General features: G+C 42.5%; 1 protein-coding gene across 5 annotated transcripts in view; it reads right to left on the bottom strand.

The window, feature by feature from the left end:
* The window catches only part of ARMH4 (armadillo like helical domain containing 4), a 241,653-nt gene extending 217,417 nt beyond the window's left edge, over positions 1-24,236 (bottom strand). For 4 of the 5 annotated variants that reach the window (XM_073638767.1, XM_073638768.1, XM_073638771.1 and 1 more), the window contains exons 1-2: positions 23,978-24,236; positions 2,328-3,407 (exon numbers count right to left, since the gene is read on the bottom strand). In XM_073638767.1, coding sequence (XP_073494868.1) covers positions 2,328-3,407; positions 23,978-24,023 — 1,126 coding nt within the window. In that variant the 5' untranslated portion in view covers positions 24,024-24,236. Of the gene's footprint in view, positions 1-2,327; positions 3,408-5,264; positions 5,290-23,977 lie in introns of those variants that run through there. The other variant, XM_073638769.1, reaches the window with a different exon arrangement.
* Between the last annotated feature and the right edge of the window lie 714 nt (positions 24,237-24,950).

The raw sequence follows: 24,950 nt of genomic DNA, 5'->3' as shown, positions 1-24,950 counted from the left end.
TGAAATATACCTCGGCGCGCCACCCTGAACTATACCTCGGTGCACCACCCTGAACTATACCTCGGTGCACCAACCTGAAGTATTACTCGGTGCACCACCCTGAAGTATACCTAGGCGCACCACCCTGAACTATACCTCGCAGCACCACCCTGAACTATACCTCGGTGCACCGCCCTGAACTATACCTCGGTGCACCACCCTAAACTATACCTCGGCGCACCACCCTGACCTATACCTCGGTGCACCACCCTGAACTATACCTCGGTGCACCACCCTGAAGTATACCTCAGTGCACCACCCTGAACTATACCTTGGCGCACCACCCTGAACTATACCTCAGTGCACCACCCTGAACTATACCTCAGTGCACCACCCTGAACTATACCTCGGAGCACCACCCTGAACTATACCTCGGTGCACCACCCTGAACTATACCTCGGTGCACCACCCTGAACTATACCTCGGTGCACCACATTGTCATCCACATTTAGAAATGCTCTACAGAAGACACAAAGACATATATTTTCAAAATTATTGAGATTGTACTGATCCTGACTTACTGAAAGTACTACAACCAAGAGCTGCATTCACAATTCTGCAGATCTGAAATATCCCAGTGTTCCTTGTCAGCTTAAAGGTGATCTCCAGTGGAAAAAAATAGCCTCAAATGTGCTCAAACTAGAAACTTATACAACTTCATGTCTGAAAAGTGCCCCACTCTTCAGCTATAAGCTACATTCCTGGAATCTTTCAAGTTCTTGTGCTTCCTGTGTCAGCAGGTGAAGGGGGCTGTCTGGATGCTCATTTCAATTGCTAAGCCAGCCCCCTGTCAAAGTCGATGCATAGACTTGCTAATTTGAGGACTTTCTTTTTTTATGCACTGAACACCCCCTTTAATGCCTTACAGCAGTGATCCCCCTATTCTAGAGACCATTGGTGGCTTATCCTAATTTCAATGATGATGACCAGCACAATGGTGAATGCAGCTCTGAAGTATTATGCAAGCTGAAACTCTGGATCCGTACAAGATAAGTAAAGCAATACATTAGTAAAATCACTTCATTTGTCATGCAGATTATATCTAAATATAAACTATGAAGTGGGGTTCAAAAGTCAACATTCTTTGTAATAATGTGAAATTTCCAGGTCTACCATAGTAATTCCTTAAAGGGGAAACTGGCAGCAGGTTTTTGCTATGTAATTTGAGAGCAGCATAATGTAGGAGCAGAGACCCTGATTATAGTGATGTATCACTTACTGCGCTGTGTTTTGCTGTTTCAATGCAATCAGTGTTTTATCAGCAGGAGATTATCACTAGAGGACTAGGTGGGATGCCTCCTACTCAACTGCTCTGTGTAACCCCGCCCCCACCACTTATTGGCAGTTTTCTGCCAATATACAGTGTACACAGGAAGCCGCCAATCAGTGGTGTGGGCGGGGCTATACAGGGCTCAGCATTCAGAGCTCTGCTAGATCTACAGCAAAGAAAACTGTGATTGTATTACAACTGATGCACCCAGTAAGCTAAGTGATACATTGCTGGAATCAGGGTCTCTTCCTCTACATAATGCTGCTGTCAGATTATATATCAAAACCTGCTGACATATTCCCTATAATTACAGCAAAAGAAGTCAGCAAAATTTTATGTGCTGGTCAGAAAAATCTATGGGATGTTAAATGCTTTAGTGCTGAAAAACAAACAAAAAAATAAAAAGCCGAAAGTGTTATAGAAGCGAGACCTTTATTAACCAACTATTTCAACTGGGTTTTGCTGTAAATTTTGACATCTCCATTGAACTCAATGGAAAAATTTGCAATTAATCAGTAAAAGAAATGAACTTTCCGTGGATGTAAAAATTGTACCACAGTGGAATTATCATCGACCACCTCTGTGCTCTGGAGGGTAAAACATCAGGTTCACAAAATGTGCAAAAAAAAACAGAAGTCTGATCTAATCTTCTCGGGCAGCCGTGACTTTTACTGTCTCCTTCCTATTAATTGAATCAGTGAGCATTTCTTACGCCTTACACAAAATAATTCCCTTCCTAGCAAAATAAAGCTCAGCAGCGACAGCAAGTGACTGCCTGAGGGTAATCGGAAAAATTCAAGAAAAGGTCTCTGCTTCATCCGATAGATCTATCAGCTGAAAAATGAGCAGTGGTTAAGACTTCCATCTGCAGCACTTACTCCCTCCGCGGTCATTGGATCGTGAGCCAGGTATAAGAGCTACCAGATGTGACAAGGAAACACCATCAATTACAGTGACCTCACACTGATGTGACATTTTTATTTTGCTACGAGTCTCTTGTATTATTTCCTCCCCTTACCTGTGTTTGCTGCGGAGAGGTCTTGACTTTGGTTCACCTCTACGTTTGGTTGAGGTGTAAACATGGAAATCCCGAGTTCTGGATTTAACTCAGCGGAATTGGTGACTTTTGGAGAAACTCTTCCTTTCGTCACAAGAGTATTTTCTGTAACATTGAAGACAGATTTGTCGTCGGACATCACAGTGATTCCAGGAGAAGTAGTGAACATCGCTGCCTCGGGATGTTCTTCTTCCATAGGGCCTTCCGTAGTAAGCTCAGTCCTACCTAGGTTTTTAGGACTCTGGGTTGTAACTTTTGTATCATCCCAGTCTTCTCCTATTTCTGGGACAATCAGTTCTCCATCGTCAACGCTTTTAATGATTATCATTGTAGGGTTCAGGTCTTCAGGAAATTCAGCGTTGACTATAGTCAACGATTGGGCAGCAAGCTGAGAAGATACTGTAGAGTAGTCAGTGTCAGTTTCAACAATGCTGGTCCTTGGGTTGGTAGTTAACATATCTATGGTGTTGACCTGAGATGAATTTTCCAAATTGCTTTGATTTAAGCCAGTTTTAATATTTTCTGTTTGGGGAAAACTTTTCTCAACATCTTCATTTTTGGTTTCTATAGCAGGTGCCACACTTTGGACAAAACCAATGGTGGAACCAGCTGTGGTGAGAACTGGATTCTCATCTGAAGTCTTACCTTGGCCAATCGGACCAACTCCAATAAGTCCAAGAGTATCAGCTTCTGGGCTTATTTCAACCACTATGCTGATATTTTGTGGCTTCAAGTCATTTTGAGATTCTTGGGGAACAACAAGTTCTTTGTTTGATGAGGTCATGTAAGAAGATGTGTTGCTGATATCTTTTTCGAAGGTAGATGGAGTAGGTGGAAGAATGTCATTAGCATCTGTGTTAACTGTTCCATCAAACCCTCCGTTGACTTCAGGGATACTACGCTTATATAGCCTCTGAAGGGAAAGACATGTTGCATTTGGTGAAAGCAGCAGGATGCAACATAGCACCCCACATATATGGAAGACGAGTGACCTCTTCATGGCGGTTGATGGGACTGCTGATATATGCAGAAAGCAGAATCCTTAAAGAAAGTAAAAAAAGAAATATATTACTACAAAGATATAACTATAGGTTAAAGTGTCATCCAGGATTAGAAAGAGCACCACTCTTGACTGTTGTGAATGAGAGATGAGAAGATCCTATTAACCAGAGCAACACTGTACAAGAGAAAACTGTATATCTTTATTCCGACACTGGACAATCCACTTTAAAGGTGTCATTTTTGGAGATATGTTTGTTACCTAAATGTATATATTTGGGGCTGAAAATAATTTTTGCAATTGGGTTTCATTAATATTTTTGCCTTATTTGGCTTTTACATGCTTTTTGTTTCCCAGCACATTCAACTTGGATGTAGTCTATGGTCATAAATGAGAGGAGCTAAAAAAAAGACAGATAAAAGAGTTATAAACTGTTTGCCAGGCCTTTTTTCTGAGCTGACTGACGGATTCTCAGTTAACTCATTCTGCAACCAGCAATAGACAGTGCAACGTAGATGCTATCGAAGGCAAAAGGTGCAAGATATGTAATGAAACCCAATTGCAAAAATTATTTTTAGCCCCAAATACATATATTTAAGTAAAAAAACGGGTCAATAAAAAAATATATCCCTTTAAATAAAATTATTAATAATATCACTTTTATAGCCACAACATTAATTTTAGTTCATGATAAGGCAATATAATAGAGGGTGTGTTATGGGCAAGCCCAGAGAAATATCAAAGGAGAAGGTATTTCTAAGACATGTTTGCCGAAGGTGTTATTCTCGGCATGAGTATAATAATCACAGGCCGTAGGTCAATGTGAGAAAAATATATTGCACCAAGGTTTGTAATAACAAAAAAAAAGCATTCAATGCAAAATCTGCAACAGAGCCCCCACCTACCATGTGCCATTGATTAAATGGCCAAGTGTTTCCTCCACACCCCATGTGTCTCCTAGTACATTCTGTTGTAGTTTTAGCTCGTTATTACGTTGGAGTAGTACGTCCACACGCAGTTTTTACAAGAATATTTACAGTCCCTCCTTTGCAATCTTAACCTTATCATTAAAATAGGCTCCAGGTTTGCAGCCCCCCTAAGGGAATATACAGTATTCACAACGCCTACTTAACCCTTTAAAGGGTAACTAAACCAAAGTTATATTACATAAAAAGTCAGCCAAGCCACCAATATTTTTGCGGGATTTGGCCGACAGTCTAATGTGTATGGGGGCCCCCTGAGTCTCTCCTGACGGATGAGGTCAGGGAAGATAAGGGTCAGGCAATTTAGATTTTTTTGTCATTCAGGAGATAAGCTGCTGCCAGAGCCATTTGGCAGCGGCTTTCTCCTCTTTGCCCTTTAAAAACACATGAATGTTCTGTCGAGCTGAAAGCTCGTGTGCATGGGGACGTTGGGAGAAATAGCCGTCAGTCAAACTGTTTTTTTAAAGGGGTGAAAATAAGTTATTATCTATCCACAAAATAGCGATCCGACCTTTGGAAACTACAGCAATCGACATAACGGGGACCTTTTATCCCAGTTAGAATGGAGCCGCAGTGCACATGCCCGACTGTTGCTGCATTCATTCCCTACGGGGCGGCTGAACGTTGCACTCTGCTTTTCCAGCAGCCCCATAGAAAATGAATGTTCGGGTGTCTGACTTGCTGCTCCATTTTGCAACAGGGATAAAAGTGCCTGGTTGGGAATAAACATTCCCCGTTCTGCCGATTGGTGCAAGTCCCAGCGGATCAGACAGTTATCACCAATTAAGTGGTTAGGTGGTAACTTGTTTTCACTGGAAAAAAACCTTTTAGTTACAGTCTTTCTATCCGGATCCCACAATGAGACCATTAAGCTCACTGATTTTCTGTAAATAATTGTTTGATTTTTAGACTCACCAGATGCCATTGCCAAAAAAAACTTCCTTTTCCCGATCCTCTATATCTTTCCTGACTGGTTCCAGGTCTAGTGATCAATAAAGATACAAAAAACACTTCACATCTCGCTTTCTTTTTTGTTTGCTTTTATTGATAAGTGTGAGGCAGGATTCATAGTAAGTGCTATGTTTCCTCATTTTCCTACGCAGTATTATATTAATCCTTTCTAGCTTTTTTCATTTCATTTTGTGATTAGTCATTTTTGGGGTGTCAGGTCCATCCGCACATCATATTCTTATCAAAGCTTTTTATCCTCCCAGTCAATAATTATTGGAGTAGTTTCCCTCGACCATCATAGTCGGCTTCCCTTTATGCCTCCCTTTATGCCACCAGTTTCCATGTCTACAACTCTGCTTCATCAGTTCCTATGGTTCCAGTTCTGCTCTAACAGTTTCCCTTTGCTTTATCAGCATCTGTTGTTCCTACTGCACCATCGCCTTCTGCCCGTGCCGCATTAGCACTGAACTACCGGACTAAAGGCTTCAAGGATCCCCCTCTCCTGGTGAGACATTACAGCCCCTTTATGCCGTCCGTATGTTGCAATATATCATACTAGCAGAATCTGCCTAAGCGGACAAAACCCGTAAAAAGCTTATTCCCATCTTCCATAGGTGGATATTGTTGATTAGTGCTATTAAGTACAAGCAATTTTGCAATTTACTTCTTGTTAAAATTTGAATCCCTTCTTGAGATATTAACATTTTTCTTTTGTTTTCAGCTAGGTGCCTAGGAGACCGACCACCGCTGCTGTCTAACTTGTAAGCGCTGTGAAGCTCGGGATAAGGATATAACAGCACGCTCCAGCTCAAAACAGGGCTTCCTACCTGACTAGAAAAGAGCCAGTAAGCACTGCACATGTTCTACTGTATAGCAGCGGTGGTCGGTCTCCAAGGCAACAAGCCGTAAACAAAAGAAAAGTGTTAATATCTCAAGAACGGCTGTAAATTTTACGAAGCAGTAAATGGCAAAATTGCTTGTATTTACAAGGACTATCCGACAATATCCAGCTATGAAGGAGAGGAATAACCTTTACCTACATTTTGGAAAGAATTCTCATTAAGGGTCATGAAATGATTATATTGCAATGATTTTTTTTTCTGTATATTTTACCTTGAGACAAATGATACAATAAAGCGATTGCAAGGAAATCTCTGGAAAACAGAAGCACAAATGGTGGGGGGTGGCCCCCTGTGACCGGCATATTGTGTCTGAGTAATGAACCAATTCCCACGGGAGATCTCTGAAGACGGAAGTGGTCTCGGGGGACTCCTCAAGTCTAAAGCAGCACAAGTCATAAATGACTTTCTCCAGGCATGACACAAGGAAAATGAAAGATCCCTGTCTGTGCTTTATGGTGTAGACACGTACTACAACTCCCATTTTCTATTTTTCATTCATATATATATTGAGAATTAGGAATTTTACCTTCCAGTAAGAGCAAAGTCCTTACAAGTTGTAAACAATACGTACTCCATCGAGCATGGAGGGCTACCGTCTGAGGGTTACCATGGAGACGCTATCATCCTACCGATGAACGATGACCCACAATGCAATGTTTCACAACACCCCCTGTGACTGGCATACAGTGGCACTGCAGTCGGGAAGGACTACGCTCCGTCTTCCAAACAGGACTGCAATGCAGTAAATGCTGACAATGGAGTCTATTAACCTGTTTCATGCCAGATGCCCCTGCAAATACACCTATACATAAGGTGGGAAACGATCAAGGAGAGCCTCGTTCCTACCATAAATTTACAAAAAGAAAAAAAAAACACAAAAAGGGAAGAAAGTAGATAGGAGAAGGCAGGAAGATATTTAATCACATTTAGAGAAAAAAAAGACCAAGTGAATAAAGTAGCAAAAATAGTAAAAAAAATAAAATATAAAAAAAGATCAATTAAAGTATAAAATCCAAAGAAAAATGAATTGTCTTGAAATGTTTATATATATACACCAAGGCTCTGCTAGAGTCAGAAGTTGTAAGACGTGAGCTAGGACAGAAAAGGGCCCCTGTGCAAGAACAGTACATGGGCCCTGTGCAGTCCAATAATTCATTATAATGCACATTTCCACCTGCTTTAGAGGAAGCAGTGGCCCCCTTACCTCTCAAGCCCCTGTGCGACTGCACTGGTTGCACCTCTGGTATGTCCGCCCCTGCTAGGACTGTAATGTACTAACTGTTTATTCCAATGAAAGAAGGAAACAATAAATAATGTAACATTTTTCTTGCTCTAGATAAAAAGTTTGTTGACTTTTCTAACTTCATGTTTACTTCCTTAAGTTTGGATGATAGGTCTAGTAGTAAGTTTAAGGACACCCAGATGCTAATTCCATTTCTGGTCTGGTATACACAATGCCCCACAGTCACCTTCCTGAGCCCACCAGCTCTTGCCACAGTGTCAGCGTCCTGCTGCCCCACAGTAGTAAGCAAAGTAAGTCCTTATGGCACTACATGTGATTTCTACTGTACTTCACCTCAACTCCTCCGTCTCTTACACCCAGCTATTACTCCCTATTGTTCCAATCCTGTGCAGCCAAGGCGCAGTGCCCAACACCCAGTGATGTTGGCACAGTTTAGACTGTCAAAAATTAGCAAGAAAAGGGGCAAAATTCATAAAAAGGGACATACACAAAGATACAGAAGTTGGAGATAGTGTGAAAACAAAAAGGAAACAAACAAAATATACCAAACCCTCAAACTAATCATGATGGATCACATTCCCATCATAACCCCTTTATTTAAAAAACCATCCCAGGATCAGAACTGTGCTGGTAACTACAGACCGGTCTCTAATCTTCCATTCACCTCTAAACTCCTGGAACGCTTGGTTCATTCCCGTTTAATCCGCTATCTCTCAGATAACTCTCTCCTAGACTCTCTACAATCTGGTTTCCGCTCCTTAAGCCCCCGTCTCACATAGCGAGATCGCTGCTGTGTCATGGTTTTGGTGACGCAACAGCGACCTCACCAGCGATGTCGCTATGTGTGACACTTTGCAGCGATCAGGCCCCTGCTGTGAGGTCGCTGATCGCTGCAGAATGTCCTGGACCTTTTTTTGGTCGTTGCCCTCCCGCTGGTCAGCACACATCGCTATGTGTGACCAGCGGGAGCAGCGATGAGGCTGGTAACCATGATAAACATCGGGTTACTAGGGGCACACGCGCACCTAGTAACCCGCTGTTTATCATGGTTACGAGCCTGCTAAAGTGAGCGGTAACCTCCCGCTCACCATAGCAGAGTGGTAACCATGATAAACAGCGGGTTACTAGGTGCGCGTGTGCCCCTAGTAACCCGATGTTTACCATGGTTACCAGCCTGCTCCTGCTTCAGCTGGCTGGTAACCAGGAGCAGGACATCGTGGAAAGATTCTTTCCACGATGTCGCTGCTCCCCTGATCGTTGGTGAGCCTGCCTGTTTGACAGCTCACCAGCGACCACATAGCGACGAGGCCTTTACACTCCACTGAAACTGCCCTCACTAAAGTCTCTAATGATCTACTAACAGCTAAATCCAAAGGTCACTGCTCCCTGCTGATTCTCCTGGATCTCTCTGCAGCATTTGACACTGTGGATCACCAGCTCCTCCTCACTATGCTCCACTCTATAGGCCTCAAGGACACTGTTCTCTCCTGGTTCTCCTCCTGCCTCTCTGACCGTTCCTTCACTGTATCTTTTGCCGGCTCCTCTTCCTCTCCTCGTCCCCTTACTATCGGGGTCCCGCAGGGCTCAGTCCTAGGCCCCCTCCTCTTCTCTCTATACACCAGCCCTATTGGACAAACAATTAGTAGATTTGGGTTCCAGTACCATCTCTATGCTGATGACACCCAACTATACACTTCTTCCCCTGACATCACCCCTACCCTAATACAAAATACCAAGGATTGTCTGTCTGCTGTCTCTAACATCATGTCCTCCCTCTATCTTAAACTGAATCTCTCCAAAACTGAACTTCTTATGTTTCTCCCTCTACTAACCCAACTCTGCCTAACATCGAAATTACCTTGGAGGGTTCAACCATAACTCCCAAGCAGCACGCCCGCTGCCTTGGGGTCACATTTGACACTAAACTTTCCTTTACTCCCTATATCCGATCACTCACTCACTCTCGTCATCTGCATCTTAACATCTTAAAAACATCTCCACAATCCGACCTTTTCTCACCTTTGAAACTGCTAAAACTCTTACTGTCGCTCTTATTCACTCTCGTCTGGACTACTGCAACTCTCTTCTGATCGGTCTTCGTCTAAACAAACTGTCTCCTTTTGACTCCATCCTGAATGTGGCAGCCAGGGTCATATTTCTGTCCAGCTGTTTCACAGATGCCTCCGTCTTGTGCCAGTCATTATACTGATTACCCATTCGCTACAGGGTCCAATATAAACTCATCGCTCTCACGCCCACAAAGCTCTCCACAGTTCTGCACCGCCTTATATCTCCTCTCTATCGCCCAACACGTGCCCTCCGTTCTACAAATGACCTAAGACTAACATCCCCCATAATCCGAACCTCGCACCTCCGTCTCCAAGACCTCTCTCGTGCTGCGCCAGTTCTCTGGAATGCTCTACCCCAGACGATCCGACTGATGCCTAGCCCCACATCTTCAAGCATGCCTTAAAAAACCATCTCTTTAAACAAACCTACCACCTCAACTCAGTAAACTAACCTTCCCCCGTATCCTCCTTCTAATTATTATTCAGAACCTGCTCCCTCCTATTCATCTGTCTCCACACCCTCCATGCACACGATAACTGAATTCGATACTTGACTATTGCACTTAAACATATGGGCTGATGACCGGATCATACAGTCTTAGGCTATGTGCCCACGATGCAGAAATGCTGCATATTTTTTACGCTTCTCCCTGGCAGGAAAAATGCATGCAGATTTTACATGCGTTTTTTCCGCCAGGTAGAAGCGTTTGTCAAGCATCTTTGCATGCATTTCTGCATGCGGGTTATCAAGCGCTTTTCCAAGCGATTTTAGCATCACCTGGAAAAGTGCTTGACAACTTGGTCACACTATATAAATCCATGCAACCAGCATGGATTTATAGTAGTGTGACCAAGTTAGTTAAAAAAAAAGAATAAGAATGGTAAAAAATAAAGTTTATACTTACCTTCCGGTGTCCTCCCGGTGTATTCTTTGCTGCGTCCGGTGTGTTGGGCGGCTCGCGCTGCTGTGAAGGACCTGCGGTGACATCATTGAGCCATGTGATGGGTCACATGACTCAGTGACGTCATGGCAGGTCCTTCACAACAGCGTGAGCATTGCAAGAGATCAGACGGAGCAAACAAAACACCGGGAGGACACCGGAAGGTAAGTATAAACTTTATTTTTTATTTTAAATTCTTTTTTTTACAGTTTCTATGGTACCCGGGTCTGGACGAGAGTCTCCTCTCCTCCAGACTTGGGTACCATCCGCACATAGAAACGCATAATATCCGTGTGTACAAATGTACTGACACGGATATTATGCGTTTCGATGCAAGTCAATGGCGGCGATTACGCTGCGTGTCCGCAAAATTAATGGACATGCTGCGAATTTTTTGAGCAAAGCATAAATGCTGCGGAAAAATCCACAGCATGGGCATTGACATTGCGGCTTGTCATTGGGGACCATGGGGGACGGATTACCAAGCGTTTCCCAAGCGTTTATGCTGCGGAAATTCCGCAGCATATACGCTCGTAAAACGCTACGTGGGCACATAGCCTTATATGAAAATCCCTACTTATTATAATTGATAGACCTGAAATAACAAGCATTTTTCACCTACTGTGTCCCCCGTATTCCCTTGTAGATTGTAAGCTTGCGAGCAGGGACCTCACTCCTAAAGTAACTGTTTAAACTGTCTTACCTTGTATCGAATTTATTGTCCCTACATGTCCCCGCTTAATTGTAAAATGCTGCGGAATATGTTGGCGCTATAGAAATAAAAATTATTATTTATTATTATTATTCCTATTTAGTGGACTTGCAAAAAAGACATAAGAAAGTTTCTGTAAAATATTCCATTGTTTTCATGCTGACCAAATGTCCATAGAAATAATTGTGTCCTCCTAGTATATATTAGTATATGTTTTAGTAACTTAATTATTGCTATGTGCAGGATCCCTTCAGTCTTCTCCTAAACTGTGTTCATGGCATTACACGATTATTCCCATCTTACTATTTTCCAACGTGTAAGGATATGGACTACTGCCCACGTTTCCCCCTTGAAGAGACAAGTTTCAATGTTGTGAAATATGTTATGTGGTATAATGTGAAATGTAATAAGTGTTAATGATATGTAATCTGAATAATGTATTGTGTCAATAACATGTGTAGTTTGACTATAGGAACGGTTAGCGTTAATAGTTGGGAATAGCCCACATTGGGAGGGGCTAGTATAAAGGAAAGTTTCCTGATAGAAAGCCAGATAGGGATAGGGCTTGGACCTTTTGGTAGTGAGCGGACCAAAAGGTCCAAGGTGAACAGGGGCGCATTTGAGGGTGACCCTAAAAGAGAGGAGACCGAAGAGAAGGGATAGGGAGATCCTGAGCATAAGTGACAGAGAGACAGATTGATGGGTCCAAGGAGAGGGGTCCTAGCCATGACACCCTGAGCTTGTGAGGCTGGAAGGTAATGGGCCTAAACAGGACGCAGTGATTGGGACTAGTGAAGGGTCCCGAGTGGGAGATCCAGGGCGCCAGTAGTGGAAAGAGGATGTAGAGCCACAGAACAAGTAAAGGACACTTGTTAATCAGGATTTAAATGTTAAATTTGGGTTGTGGTGAAGAAGGGAAAAACAGTGGACATAGTGAACAATAGAATAAACTACTAAGGAAGGAAACTGTATGGAAAATGCATCGAGTTGTAAAGGAAAGGTTCATAAGACTTTGTACCCACTATCTCCTGTATACATTCCCTACCAAGTTACCCTTCAGTAAAGAGTTTATTTTTGAATGTTGGTCTCCCTCGTTGAACTGTGACACATCTGGTCCTGGTAAACCAGCAACATCGGTTACATGTGGCCTGCACGGGTGTAAGGCCCTCACAGCACAAGTCCACACACCCAGCCAGGACCTTCACTTTCATGTAATGTGCTGGGCCGCTGAGGACGAGTGCCTCGCCCACTGCTACCGCCCTGTGCCACGTTACTTGTCCCCAGGATGCAGTTAGTTTTCAGAAAACTAATTTACTCACCCTCCCCGGGTCCGGTGCTGAGTCTCCACCGCTGCTCTCGGTATCTATTATTGTCTGCAGTGCTGATGTCACATTGATAGGGCTGCAGCCAATCAGTGAGCTCAACGATTCTGAGCGGCTTGTGCAATCAACTCGGACACAGCCGCTGCTGAAATTACAGACATCAGGAGCAGTGGCAGAGACTCAGCGCTGGACCTGGGGAGGGTGAGTAAAGGACTTTTTTTTTTTTATAAAACTGCAGCCGATGGAAAAGGGTTTTCAGAAATGGAAGCCCCCTTTACGAAGGTGGGAATAACACCGCTTTAAAGTAGTCCACAGGAAGGTCTGATATAAATCTCAGGCAGGAAGATTCTACATACAGTGGGTGCGGAAAGTATTCAGACTCCTTTAAATTTTTCACTCTTTGTTTCATTGCAGCCATTTGGTAAATTCTAAAAAGTTCATTTTTTTTCTCATTAAAGTACACTCTGCACCCCATCTTAACTGAAAAAAAATATGTAGAAATTTTTGCAAATTTATTAAAAAAGAAAACTGAAATATCACATGGTCATAAGTATTCAGACCCTTTGCTCAGACACTCATACTTAAGTCACATGCTGTCCATTTCCTTGTGATCCTCCTTGAGATGGTTCTACTCCTTAATTGGAGTCCAGCTGTGTTTAAATAAACTGATAGGACTTGATTTGGAAAGGCACACACCTGTCTATATAAGACCTCACAGCTCACAGTGCATGTCAGACCAAATGAGAATCATGAGCTCAAAGGAACTGCCCAAGGCACAGATCTGGCCAAGGTTACAAAAGAATTTCTGCATTACTCAAAGTTCCTAAGAGCACAGAAGTTTGGGACCACCAGAAGTCTTCCTAGACCTGGCCGTCCAGACAAACTGAGCAATCATGGGAGGAGAGCCTTGGTGAGAGAGGTAAAGAAGAACCCCAAGATCACTGTGGCTGAGCTCCAGAGATGCAGTAGGGAGATAGGAGAAAGTTCCACAAAGTCAACTATCACTGCAGCCCTCCACCAATCGGGCCTTTATGGCAGAGTGGCCCGACGGAAGCCTCTCCTCAGTGCAAGATGTATGAAAGCCCGCATAGAGTTTGCTCAAAAACACATGAAGGACTCCCAGACTATGAGAAATAAGATTCTCTGGTCTGATGAGACAAAGATAGAACTTTTTGGTGATAATTCTAAGTGGTATATGTGGAGAAAACTAGGCACTGCTCATCACCTGCCCAATACAATCCCAACAGTGAAACATGGTGGTGGCAGCATCATGCTATGGTGGTGTTTTTCAGCTGCAGGGAGAGGAAGCCTGGTTGCAATTGAAGGAAACATGAATGCGGCCAAGTACAGAGATATCCTGGATGAAAACCTTTTCCAGAGTGCTCTGGACCTCAGACTTCGCCGAAGGTTCACCATCACCTTCCAACAAGACAATGACCCTAAGTACACAGCTAAAACTCTGTGACCATTTTTGACTGGCCCAGCCAGAGCCCTGATCTAAACCCCATTGATCCCCAAAATCCAGGTGTGAAAAACTTGTTGCATCATTCCCAAGAAGAGTCATGGCTGTACTAGCTCAAAAGGGTGCTTCTACTCAATACTGAGCAAAGGGTCTGAATATTTATGACCATGTGATATTTCAGTATTTCTTTTTTAATAAATTTGCAAAAAATTCTACATTTCTGTTTTTTTCCGTCAAGATGGGGTGCAGAGTGTACTTTAATGAGAAAAAAAATGAACTTTTTATTTACCAAATGGCTGCAATGAAACAAAGTGAAAAATTTAAAGGGGTCTGAATACTTTCCGTACCCACTGTATTTTTATAAAATGAAAAAAGTTCTCAGCATGGACGAAACTAGCATCCAAGATGGAGAACAAACAAGTAGATATGCCAAGTCTAGGGGCAATGCACGTATCAGAAAGACACTAAATCTTTCGCCTACCGGCTTTATAGGCAATGTTAATCAAAGGAGGAGGGTCACTTTTAATTAAAGGGGTTCCAAAAACTTTTCCTGATATGTCCAGTTTGTTGTAACAAAAAAAAGCAAACGTCACGTAAACAGCGCTGCAGACAATCAGTGAGCTCTGTGACTCTGAGTGGATTGTGCCATTAACTGTGGACCTGACGTCAGGGCTATAGAGCATAATAGAGCGGTGGCGGAGACTCAACGCTGGACCTGGGGAGGCTGAGTATTCTGAGGCCATGTTTCCACTTAGCGTAAATGCTGTGTTTTTTTTTCCGCTACGTTTTGTTGTGCAGAAAATCTGCTGCGTTTTACAGGTCAAATGAAGTGGATGTGATCTCAGGAATACTTATGCCAACTGTGCCTTTAAAGACATTGTGCTCTGTTGAACTCTACGTTTTTGGTGCATTTTTTCCCTATAGTTGTTGTTTTAAAGGTGTTGTCCACTACTTGGACAACCCCATCTCAATCAGCATGTTTGCCTCCAGTAAAATAATAACACTAACACTCACCTCTGGTGCCGGCGCTGTTCCAGCGGTGTCGGCAATGGCTCTCCCAGGGATTGCGTGACATTATTATGTCATGCGATCCCTGCGGCTAATCAGTGGCCGCTTCACTCTCCTCTCCTTCAGACTGATTAGACATCAACAGGAAGTGAGAACTGAGGCTGGACGCTCACTTCCTCTTGATGTCTGATTCGTCCAAAGGCGGGGAGAGTGAAGCTGCCATTGATTGGCCACAATGATCGTATGACATAACAGTGTCACGCAATCCCTGGAGAGCTAGTACCGACACCGCTGGAACGACGGCACCTGAAGTGAGTATAAGTGTTATTATTTTATTGAGGGGAAACATGCTGATTGAGATGGGGTAATCCGCGTACGAGGGGTTAAGTGCCCTTTATATATTAAAAAAAAAAATGAACAAAAACTATACAGCAAAAATGCCTCTGTTAAAGTATTACAAAAAAAACGCAGCAAAAACTGAATAATAAACTTGCAAAACAAACACAGCTTTTTATATGTGGGAACACGGCCTTTCCTATACCATGTACATCACACAGCCCGGCGCCCGGCTAAAGGACCTGAAATTACTAAACCAATGATATTCTAATAATAGAGATGATTCACACGTCAGGGAGCTTTTAGCAGCGTCATCAGACTTTGGTCAGTGTCAGTTTTTACCATTAGAGTGTGGTCAGAGTTTCATTAGTTTGTCTTGGATGAAAAAAAAAACTGAGGGTGTTTTCTCAAGCTTCTCCAATCAAACAGTCCATGAAAAATTGTCATCCAAGTGCTGTCAGATTTTTTTTCAGAGACTTGCATTGGCGTATTTGTTACAATACTTGGCCCAATATTGGACAAGCCTCCGTGGTTATGTTCAGACTGCTCGGTCTGAGGACAAAAATTAAGCACGTGAACTACTCCATAGACAATCATATGTACGAGTGTTATCTGAGAAAAACCCAGCACTCATTCGAGAAAATCTGATGTGTGAATAAGCCCTTACACTAGAGCATTGGGAAAGAGGCATTTTGGGGTATGTGCATTGCCGGACACAGACAGAAGAGACCCCTGTGCAAGAACAATTTATGGGCCCTTTGCAGTCCTAGATTGTATATGATGGCTGCACAAACTACAGTTTTATGCATGTTTGAAAAAGACGAATACCGCTAGGAGAAAAGGCAGACAGTGTCCACAGTGACTCCGCCGGGGTTCCTGTTGGAATACAGTTTTTTTTGGTGATTCCGACAGTACCCATGACCCCTCTCTGTACTCAATGACCACTTTTTCAACTTTTGGCAAATATTGAAAATATTGTGCAATTTGGCCGTAACTTTTTGTAAGTTTTAGCACAATTTGTGACTTTTTGGGTCATACTTTATGCAGAAATCTGGTCAACATGTTTGTGGCCTTTAATGAAGCTGCGGATATCACTGATATCTACATGTACCGTAATCCAGAGGTTCTCAGAAATACAAATATTGGAAATACAATAGTGATCATCAGCCATATATTTTACTTCTCAGTAGCCCCCATTGATGAACACTACAGTTTCCATCTCACCAGCCTGAAATGGCTGACACCAGGGAACAAAAGATTGCATTGAATAATGGGATAAGTAAATGGTGAATTTAGGTGTAAGGCATTTAATAGTTTGGTTTGGAAGAGGTTAATTGTGAAGAGACAATTCATGTCCCCATGATTAGATCTGCCAGAGGCAGTAAATTGTATGGAGTGGAGTGGCTGCTACATTCAGCTGGTTCCCAGTTGGTCCAGATAATATGTCACTTTGTAAAGCATTATCCACAAGGACAAGGAGATTAATTATGTGATGGCATTCATTATAATATCTGACTCTACTGGCGGCAGCCGGCCCATCAATTAGAAAGTGACATCTTTATGCATCGTAGGAGCAGACTGCAGCATTCTTCTGACCTGACACGTGATGTCATGTTGTGATGTCATCGCTGAGGGTCGTCCCAAATTCTATCTCAAGTCAGTAGAGGAATAGTCATAAAGTTCAACTTCAGCCAATTATTCATGAATGTATTTTATAATTTTTGTATTATACACCGCAATGAAAAATTAATATGGAATCCAGGTGCCGCATAATGTGGGGGACACATCACTAAAATGTCAGCAATTAGCAGTGACTTCATCAAAAGTTCCTAAAGGTCTTAAAGGGGCCGACGGTAAACAAACATTTTTTTGCAGGCACGGATTGCTTAAAGGGAACCTGACATCTAATTCATGTTGCCCAAACTGCGGGCAGCATGAATCAGTTCCTCGCTGCCTGATTGCAACCAGGCATGTTTTTGTCTGAAACGCGCCAGCATTTTAAAGAAAGTACGCCTTAAAGATCTGGACGGAGACCATAGACAGAGACCAGACTAGTCCAGTGCCACCTATGGCCCAGCACTTCCCAGCGCTGCTATAGGTGATTGACAGGTATCTCCCTGGTGTGTACATAAGGAGAGACCTGTCAATCACCTGCTGAGGCCAAACTAGTTTTGTCTACATCTATTGCCCCTCGCCGGATCTTTAGACTAGTCTGGTGTTGCCTCTGACCGGTTCTTCCCAGCGCTGCTACAGGTGATAGTGAGAGAGCTGTCAATCTCCTGCAGTAGCTCTGGGAGAAGCCGGCCAGGGGAGCAGCCGGACTAGTCTCGTCTCAGCCTATAGTCTATGGCCGAATCTTTAGACTAGTCTGGTGCTGCCCCTGACTGGTTCTTCCCAGCGCTGCGGCAGGTGATAGTGAGAGACCTGTCAATCTCCTGCAGTAGAATTGGGAGAAGCCGGCCAGGGGAGGAGCCGGACTAGTCTCGTCTCTGCCTATAGTCCATGGCCGGATCTTTAGACTAGTTTGGTGCTGCCCCTGACCAGTTCTTCCCAGCTCTGTGGCAGGTGATAGTGAGAGAGCTGTCAATCTCCTGCAGTAGCACTGGGAGAAGCCGGCCAGGGGAGGAGCCGGACTAGTGTCGTCTCTGCCTATAGTCCATGGCCGGATCTTTAGACTAGTCTGGTGTTGCCTGTGACCGGTTCTTCCCAGCACTGCTACAGATGATAGTGAGAGAGCTGTCAATCTCCTGCAGTAGGTCTGGGAGAAGCCGGCCAGGGGAGGAGCCAGACTAGTCTCGTCTCTGCCTATAGTCTATGTCCGAATCCTTAGACTAGTCTGGTGCTGCCCCTGACCGGTTCTTCCCAGCGCTGCGACAGGTGATAGTGAGAGACCTGTCAATCTCCTGCAGTAGAATTGGGAGAAGCAGGCCAGGGGAGGAGCCGGACTAGTGTCGTCTCTGCCTATCGTCCATGGCCGGATCTTTAGACTAGTCTGGTGTTGCCTCTGACTGGTTCTTCCCAGCGCTGCTACAGATGATAGTGAGAGAGCTGTCAATCACCTGCAGCAGCACTGGGAGAAGTCGGACCAGGTATGGAGCCGGACTAGTCTTGTCTCTGTCTATGGTCCCTTGCCAGAATTTTAAAGTATATTTTCTCTGAAATACCAGAGCGTTTCAGAATAAAATATATACCGGCTACAATTGTGCCGCTAGGCTCTGATTCATGCAGCCCGCAGTTTGGGAAGCCTGAATCCAGGTGACAGGTTCCCTTTAACAACAATAATGCAAATTCAATTTCCAATGCCCCCTAGATATCCAGGGTAGCTTATTTTGGATGTCTGCAGCAGCTTTAGGAGCTTTGACTGCCCCGTCCAGAAGTCACAGCCTGTAATTGTCTGCAGCGGTCAGATGAGCAGAAGAGCGGTATGCCTTGGTTTATTATTTTTCATTGATGCATGTTTAAATAAGATAATAATTTTACTGTCGGACAAGCCCTTTATATGAGCTCCACTGCCTTTTATAAAAGTTACAGAGCTATAAAATGAGCTCTGCATTAAAATCTTATTGCCCCAATGCTGGACTTGGACTTGAGGGTGCAAATAATAAATATAAAAACTCCAGAGTGTAATTTGTAAAAAAAAAAAATCAATCCTGATGCATTTTGATACAATAGTCAGAACTCCAAATGACCTACACTCGGAGTGCTTACATGAACCCACCTCCAATCTGGAAGACCGGAGCCCCAATAAGAACATATTAAAATGGGCTGTAATTTTACACCACAGAGAAATTTGCTATCTGATTTTCACAGGGATTTAAATGCAGATTTGTCACAGAATTACTGTGGATTTTGCATTGCAAAAGGGTGAAATTCACAACATTTTCTTTGCAAATTGGCATCTAATTCCACACGTAAGGTATTTGTCAGTGGCGTACAATGATGGTTCATCTGTATGTATTCACCAACAGGAGATATGTCACAAACCCTCTATAAATGTCCCATTCATCTGCACAGATCCTGCAGAAATTCATCAATGGGACCGATTTTCACTAGTTTTCGCTGTCAGACCAGTCACTTCCATAAATTCTGGATGCAACTCTGCATATTCTTCCCCATCGCAGACGGGTGGAGCGGCCCGTCATTATATATACTGTTCTTGTATGGAAAAATGGATGAGAATATGCAGCAATATTTTCCACATAGACCTAATGTCACTGTGGAAAATAGCTCATGTGTATGAGCTCTGTGCTTTACATTGGTCAGTGGCCGTCCGCGTGCATTGACAGCGCCCTGACATAATAGACAGTTGCCTGCTGGACGCAGCTTAATGGAAACTTAAAGGGAAGGGTGAGTTTGTAAGGTCCAAACTCTATCTGAACCTGATATTTGGTAATTGGCCTTAGAGCATGACAGGTAAACACTAAAGCAGCAATTCATCATTTGCAATTTTTTTTAAACTTTTCTTTTTTTGTTTTGTGGTCTTCATTGCCATTTTTTTTACGCCAAATTCTTCAACATTGCGCATTCGAGTTGTATAATTTTGCACAAAATCAAAGATGCTCTTTTTTTATTCAAAAAGGTAAAAAGAGTAAAAAAATCACATATTCCTTTAAAACGTCTCACGTTAGTCTTCAACTATGCAAAAATAAAATTAGACAGATGTTGTACTCCGCTAGGGTACTGGAGTACAATTCTGCAAAAATTTGGAGACATTTTGAAAAGTTGGAAATGATGAATTATGCTGAAATTATCTGGATATGGAAAACTACGGCCATAATGCAAAAAAAAAAAGAGAAAAAAACAAGTATAGATAGTTTTAAAAAGTCGCAAAGGCTTAAACATAAAAGTCACCATTAGAATCACTTTTACTTTAAAAAAAAAGGCACAAAGACAATGGTGAATCAGCGTGTATGTTTTTTTGATACAATTGTAATTAACGACATATAATGCAATTTTTTATATTTTCATGAACAACCTGTATATTATAAATGATCAAACACCGGCTGCTGTCATTTCACTTAATTTTATATTAAAATGGATATTCTAACCAAAAGCATTTATTACTTATCCACTGGATAGGTGATCAATGCTAGATCCGTGGGGGAAAGGCTAATAGGTGATCAATGCTAGATGCGTGGGGGAAAGGTTAATAGGTGATCAATGCTAGATCCGTGGGGGAAAGGTTAATAGGTGATCAATGCTATATCCGTGGGGGGAAGGCTAATAGGTGATCAATGCTAGATCTGTGGGGGAAAGGCTAATAGGTGATCAATGCTAGATCTGTGGGGAAAAGGCTAATAGGTGATCAATGCTAGATCTGTGGGGAAAAGGCTAATAGGTGATCAATGCTAGATCTGTGGGGAAAAGGCTAATAGTTGATCAATGCTAGATCTGTGGGGAAAAGGCTAATAGGTGATCAATGCTAGATTCGTGGGGGAAAGGCTAATAGTTGATCAATGCTAGATCCGTGGGGAAAAGGCTAATAGGTGATCAATGCTAGATCCGTGGGGGAAAGGCTAATAGGTGATCAATGCTAGATCCGTGGGGGAAAGGCTAATAGGTGATCAATGCTAGATCTGTGGGGGAAAAGCTAAGAGGTGATCAATGCTAGATCTGTGGGGGAAAGGCTAATAGGCGATCAATGCTAGATCTGTGGGGGAAAGGTTAATAGGTGATCCATGCTAGATCCTTGGGGGGGGAGGCTAATAGGTGATCAATGCTAGATCTGTGGGGGAAAGGCTAATAGGTGATCAATGATAGATCTGTGGGGAAAAGGCTAATAAGTGGTAAATGTTAGATCCGTGGGGAAAAGGCTAATAGGTGATCAATGCTAGATCTGTGGGGGAAAGGCTAATAGGTGATCAATGCTAGATCAGTGGGGGAAAGGCTAATAGGTGATCAATGCTAGATCAGTGGGGGAAAGGCTAATAGGTGATCAATGCTAGATCCGTGGGGGAAAGGCTAATAGGTGATCAATGCTAGATCAGTGGGGGAAAGGCTAATAGGTGATCAATGCTAGATCAGTGGGGGAAAGGCTAATAGGTGATCAATGCTAGATCCGTGGGGGAAAGGCTAATAGGTGATCAATGCTAGATCTGTGGGGGAAAGGCTAATAGGTAATCAATGTTAGATCAGTGGGGGAAAGGCTAATAGGTGATCAATGCTAGATCAGTGGGGGAAAGGCTAATAGGTGATCAATGCTAGATCCGTGGGGGAAAGGCTAATAGGTGATCAATGCTAGATCAGTGGGGGAAAGGCTAATAGGTGATCAATGCTAGATCAGTGGGGGAAAGGCTAATAGGTGATCAATGCTAGATCCGTGGGGGAAAGGCTAATAGGTGATCAATGCTAGATCCGTGGGGGAAAGGCTAATAGATGATCAATGCTAGATCTGTGGGGAAAAGGATAATAGGTGATCAATGCTAGATTCGTGGGGGAAAGGCTAATAGGTGATCAATGCTAGATCCGTGGGGGAAAGGCTAATAGGTGATCAATGCTAGATACGTGGGGGAAAGGCTAAAAGGTGATCCATGCTAGATCCTTGGGGGGAAGGCTAATAGGTGATCAATGCTAGATCTGTGGGGGAAAGGCTAATAGGTGATCAATGATAGATCTGTGGGGAAAAGGCTAATAAGTGGTAAATGCTAGATCTGTGGGGGAAAGGCTAATAGGTGATCAATGCTAGATCTGTGGGGGAAAGACTAATAGGTGATCAATGCTAGATCAGTGGGGGAAAGGCTAATAGGTGATCAATGCTAGATCAGTGGGGGAAAGGCTAATAGGGGATCAATGCTAGATCCGTGGGGGAAAGGCTAATAGGTGATCAATGCTAGATCTGTGGGGGAAAGGTTAATAGGTAATCAATGCTAGATCCATGGGGGAAAGGCTAATAGGTGATCAATGCTAGATCCATGGGGGAAAGTCTAATAGGTAATCAAAGCTAGATCCGTGGGGGAAAGGCAAATAGGTGATCAATGCTAGATCCGTAGGGTAAAGACTACTGGGAACCCCCAATTTTCACCCTACAGTCGCTTGTCCCTCCCTTCTGCAAGAACAAGGTACCTGCAATGGCACAACAATCAGACATATGTCCTGCTGTTCTAATATGTCAATGGAAGTCTTGCAAGGTATGGTGGGACCAGTGTGCTCCTTTCCAGGTGACTTATGGGGGTCCCAGCGATCTAGCTGTCCAGTGGAGAAATTTTGCTCCTCATAACAAAAGTTCTCCATCAATTAAATACTGTGAAACGCCTAAAAGAACAAAACATGAAGAACTGAAAAAATGTATAATGATTTATGGTCCTGTCTGGAATATCTTGTTAGACATGCTGTTTGGCTTATACGAATCACTTCCTTTTAAATATATAAAAAGACACTGCGTTGCTAAAATTTGTAATCACTTATCATTGAGTTATATGCAAAACTGTTATCTGGTCATGGGAAAGCTGGATGAAAATAACTCTAGTCACGATTATATTTTCCATGGTTCGCAATTATACATTTATATCATGTTATTGAAGAACTAAGTCTGGACTTTAGGAAAGTTGAGTGACAATCTATATATTTATAGTGATCTCATTACCTGTAGCTCATCTTTCTAAAAAATAAATACAACTAAGAAACTGCAGTTTAATATTTTTTTTTTATGTAAAATAAAATCACATTTTTCTTCCAAAATTTAAGGGGTCATCAAAACAATAAGACAAAATCCTCTTAAAAAAAATAGATGACCAAGCAATTAGCTGTTCTCCAATGCTCCTGTGGCTGGAACCCCAGGCAATTAGTTGTTGTATTACATGCCTGTCATTTAAATGAATGGCAAAAACACATAACTAATGAATGGGCCCGGAGTGCAAGAAAAAGTCACACTTCTCTGGGGTTTCCCAGTCTATACATACTGTACAACCCATTTTTAAAGGTGAATTGTTCTTTATAAAAACAAAAAATATGCAGTGTGTCTATCACCGAGTAATATGTACTTTAGTGGTGATCTGGGCAGTCATATAACAAGTATTTCTGCTATTGAAGCCGCAGACATGTTTTTCCAGATCTCGCCCACTGTCACATTTTCACACATTTGCTTTAAAGTCTATAATAGAAATTAATACCAATTTGCCTTGGAATTAATTATTTATCAGTGTGAATTATTCAGCCATGATGTCTGCGAACAGGGAGAGACATATGAGGAGTCGAGAGGCAGATCTGACAGTCTGGAGTCTTGGAAAGTTGGGTGACAATCCCTATGCCATTTAGGATGTCACCCAACTTACCCAGAGGTAAATCCAACTTGACATAAGAGGGAAAGTCATGAAATGCTAGTTTTTTCCTCTTTTAAGATGTAATTTCTTTCACCCTTCAGTTGTATACATTGTATCTTATTTTGTAAATATTTTGGTTATCGATTGTCTGGAAGGTAAATAAAGTCTGATCCCCTGGAAATGGCTCATGTGACAGCCTTACCTTCTAAGAAAATAAAAAAAAAAGTTAAGTGTGCCATCCTGCACCATGTCCTAACCTTGGCATGTACAAGATCACTTTGTACTCTGCACCATGGCAAAATTGCAATAACAATAATAGAATTGTTGCTGATCATTGTCTTTTTGCAATGATCAGATCTGACATTATGTCATCTGCAATCAAAACAAACCATAGTAAAGGTGGCAGCATGAGGAGGACCCTTACCAGCCAGTCTGGGGTGCAGCTTGCTCTTCCAAAGAGCCATTGGCATCAGTCATGTCCTGTGATCAGCATCCTCTCCTGCCATTCAGTGCTGCCCTTCCTACAGTCGGATGGTTGGAGTAATCTTCCTTCTCCGGTCTCCAGTGATGGACCCGCCCAGGCTGGTGCTATTCTCCGGAGAGGGGCAGGTAACACATCAATCTCAGAGCCTGGCTGCACTCTACAGCCCCAGCCTGGTAACGCGCATGCGCAGCCCTCCTCCCTCTTTGCTCACACCATTCATTCCAGCCTGAAGATGTAGTCACAGCATGGGCAGGAGGGGTGCAGGGAAGTCACCTCCACTCTGGTATGGGCAGCTGCTTGTAAAAATGCAGGGTCAATCAGCAAACTCTGGAACATTTCAGTTAGTTTTTTTTTTCCCCAATCCATGCACTAATGCACATGATGCACAACAGGATTATTATTGCATTCATCCAAGGCTGCATCAGCTTTACTCCTGACATAAAAAAATACAAAATAATATAAAAAATTATATATATAATCTTTTGGGATGGACACAATAATAATATTGTTGTACATGTATATTGATATCTATCTGACTAGATAGATATGAGAGATAGAACAGATATGTACAACAAGAACTACAAGATTATTATTGCCTTCATGACCCCACGCCAAACAAAAAAAATATATATATATATATCTGGATATATATATATATATTTTTTATTATTATTTTAGAAGTAAAGCCCAATCAAAATTGGATGAATGCAATAGTACCCTGTTGTATGTTTCCAAAGTTTTAAAAAATGCTGATATATATATGTATGTATATGTATACTGTATATATATATATATATATATATATATATATATATATACACTGTATATACAGTACAGACCAAAAGTTTGGACACACCTTCTCATTGAAAGATTTTTCTGTATTTTCATGAGTTTAAAAATTGTACATTCACAC

This window comes from Phyllobates terribilis, unplaced genomic scaffold (assembly GCF_046119375.1).
Source record: "Phyllobates terribilis strain yellow unplaced genomic scaffold, ASM4611937v1 Scaffold_7__3_contigs__length_470593459, whole genome shotgun sequence".
Classification (NCBI taxonomy): Eukaryota; Metazoa; Chordata; class Amphibia; order Anura; family Dendrobatidae; genus Phyllobates; species Phyllobates terribilis.
The sequence above is the reverse complement of the archived record's forward strand: the minus strand, read 5'-3'. Positions and strand labels throughout refer to the sequence as shown.